At 39.2% G+C, this 2,783-nt stretch overlaps 1 protein-coding gene across 1 annotated transcript; it reads left to right on the top strand.

The window, feature by feature from the left end:
- Nucleotides 1-2,331, top strand: LOC7458969 (L-gulonolactone oxidase 3). The gene is made up of 3 exons (XM_002324202.4): nt 1-913; nt 1,032-1,287; nt 1,389-2,331. Exons 1-3 carry the CDS (start codon nt 122-124, stop codon nt 2,195-2,197), a joined length of 1,857 nt encoding a protein of 618 aa, XP_002324238.3. The 5' UTR covers nt 1-121; the 3' UTR covers nt 2,198-2,331.
- Nucleotides 2,332-2,783: the final 452 nt, after the last annotated feature.

The following is a 2,783-nucleotide window of genomic DNA, read 5'->3' as shown; positions in this document are numbered from 1 at the left end:
TCTCTCAAATACTTAAAAAGTCAAATGACTTCTGCAGAAGACAAGGTAGCAGTATCCCTATAATCCAAATCTGTGTCCACACTTTTGTTTTTTTTAATAAACCAATCTTGGCGTATAATTCATGTTAGAGACCCCATTAGAATCTCCCTTCAAAGCTTTGTCTTGCAATAAAATTCCCTTTTATAGGAGACTTCACCTAACCAAAATCAGAAATCTAAACCGAGGCCCCATGTTCTCCTTCCGGTGGCTCCTGGGTGCCTTGCACCTCACTATTTGGGGTCCAGTCACACTGACCATGACCCATGCCATGCTGCCACCGCCCCCAGTTCAATGCAACGACAATGGCTGCACCCTTTACAACTCCTATGGTGTATGGAATGATAGAAAAGATTGTCATGTTCCAAGCATCACTTACCCTACGACAGAAGAAGAGATGAGGTTAGCTGTTGCACATGCCAATCAAAATAACCTCAAGGTGAAGGTGGTTAGCCGATTTTCGCACACAATACCAAAGTTGGCCTGCCCAGATGATGCACAGCATGGCAACTCAATGTTGATAAGCACATTGAAGTATAATTCTAGCATTGAAATTGACACCGCTAATTTAGCTGTGACAGCTGATGCGGGCGTAGGTCTACGCGAGCTTATCGATGAGGTTGAGCGATCTGGATTGAGCTTGGTGCCAGCACCATATTGGGAGGGTGTGAGTGTTGGAGGAGTAATTAGTACTGGGGCACATGGGAGTTCTTGGTGGGGAAAAGGTGGAGCCGTCCACGACCATGTTATTGGCCTTAACCTTATCGTCCCCGCAAGAGAGTCTGAAGGATATGCTAAAATTATCAGAATTGGAGCCAAAGATCCCCTCTTGAATGCAGCGAAAGTATCATTGGGAATGCTGGGTGTCATCTCCAAGGTTAGTTTCAAATGCTTTCATTTTGTAACCATCCTAGACTCCAACTTTATGATCATGATGTTCAATTTTTCTACTTGGTGAGTTTATTGAATAACAAGAAATCCTAAATGACTAATAGGTGAAGCTGTCTCTAGAGCCAGCATTCAAAAGAAGCGTAGCATATAATTTCACAGATGATGCTCACATAGAGGATATATTCATGGATCATGGTAAGAAATATGAATTTGCTGATGTTACTTGGTACCCATCAAGGCATACAGCTGTGTACAGATATGATTACAGAGTTCCCTTAAGCACCTCTGGTAATGGAGAATATGATTTCCTTGGATTTCAGCCTAACTCAATTGTGGTCTCCAAAGCAACTAGATCATCAGGTACTGCTCTTCTTTCTCTTCTGTTTCTAATTATGTTGTCGTCAAATACATGCCAAAAAGGATTCTCTTTTCCACTTATATATGGATTTGAAAATATGCAGAGAAATTACTGGAGAGTGCGCGTAATGTGAATGGAAAGTGTGCCTTGGCAACCACATTTGTGGGGTTTAAGAAGTTAGTGGCCAACGGATTGAAGAATGGCCTAATCTTTACAGGCTATCCAGTGGTGGGTCATCAGGGAAAAATGCAGACCTCAGGTTCATGTTTATATTCAACAAAGATCGACACCTCTTGTGCGTGGGATCCAAGAATCGGTGGTCTGTTCTTTTACGAGACAACAGCAATATTTCCTGCTTTAAAATTTGGAGATTTTCTCCGAGATGTGAAGAAACTGAGAGACCTTAAACCAGAGAATTTTTGCGGGGTTGACATCTACAATGGTTTCCTGATACGTTTCATCAAGGCTTCTCAGGCATATCTAGGCCAATCTGAGGACTCAATAGTACTCGATTATAACTATTATCGTGCTGATGATTCTTCAACTCCAAGGCTAAACCAAGATGTATGGGAAGAAGTGGAGCAAATGGCATTCTTCAAATATGGGGCAAAACCACATTGGGCTAAGAACAGGAATTTGGCGTTCTTGGATTTGCAGCACAAGTATCCTAATTTCAGCAAGTTTCTAGCAGCAAAGAAGCAACTGGACCCTAAGAACATGTTCTCCGGTGAATGGTCAGATGAGATATTATATGGTAAAGAAGCTGCGAAAGCTGATGGATGTGCCTTAGAGGGGCAATGTATATGCTCAGAGGATATACACTGTAGCCCAAAAAAGGGGTATTTCTGTGAACAAGGTCTAGTTTATAAAGAAGCTAGGGTCTGCAGGTATTCATCATCAGCTACAAAATAATACCATCACATTTTGACTACCACCAAACGTAATTATTGTACGCATCGACCATTGTTGCTGTTCCACAATGTGAAACGGATTCAGCTCATAATAATGATTAAAAATAAAATAAAATGGATGACAACTGAAAAGTATTTGGCATGGCTTCATAAAATCCATGCCCGTGGTGGACTAGATGAGTGGAGCACTTGTATCGTGGACTCTCTTTTTTCATAGAATATTTCTCTTTTTTTTTTCTTTTATTGTTTTGATGGGACAACCTGATGAGATTTGGCCGTATTTAACTAGATAGAAGTTAATATTATAAATTCGGTTAAAATTTAGATAAGATTTGGATTAATTTTTATTTTTAAAAAAATAATATTAATTTATATCAATTAAAATTAACCCGAGTTTACTTACTTTTCTTGTAGTTAAGAAGGGTCATAGTTTCATGCCTTTATTATAATCCTAATTTAGCCATTTGTGCCATTTTCTTTATTTTTTTTTCCATGGAATAATTGGAGTTCCATCCATAAATAAATCATTCTAAGCATGTTTTTTTTGATAATATTGTTTTGATGGGACAACCTGATATTTAATTATA

Source organism: Populus trichocarpa, chromosome 18 (genome assembly GCF_000002775.5).
Source record: "Populus trichocarpa isolate Nisqually-1 chromosome 18, P.trichocarpa_v4.1, whole genome shotgun sequence".
NCBI classification, from domain to species: domain Eukaryota; kingdom Viridiplantae; phylum Streptophyta; class Magnoliopsida; order Malpighiales; family Salicaceae; genus Populus; species Populus trichocarpa.
This window is presented reverse-complemented; position numbering and strand designations above follow the sequence as displayed.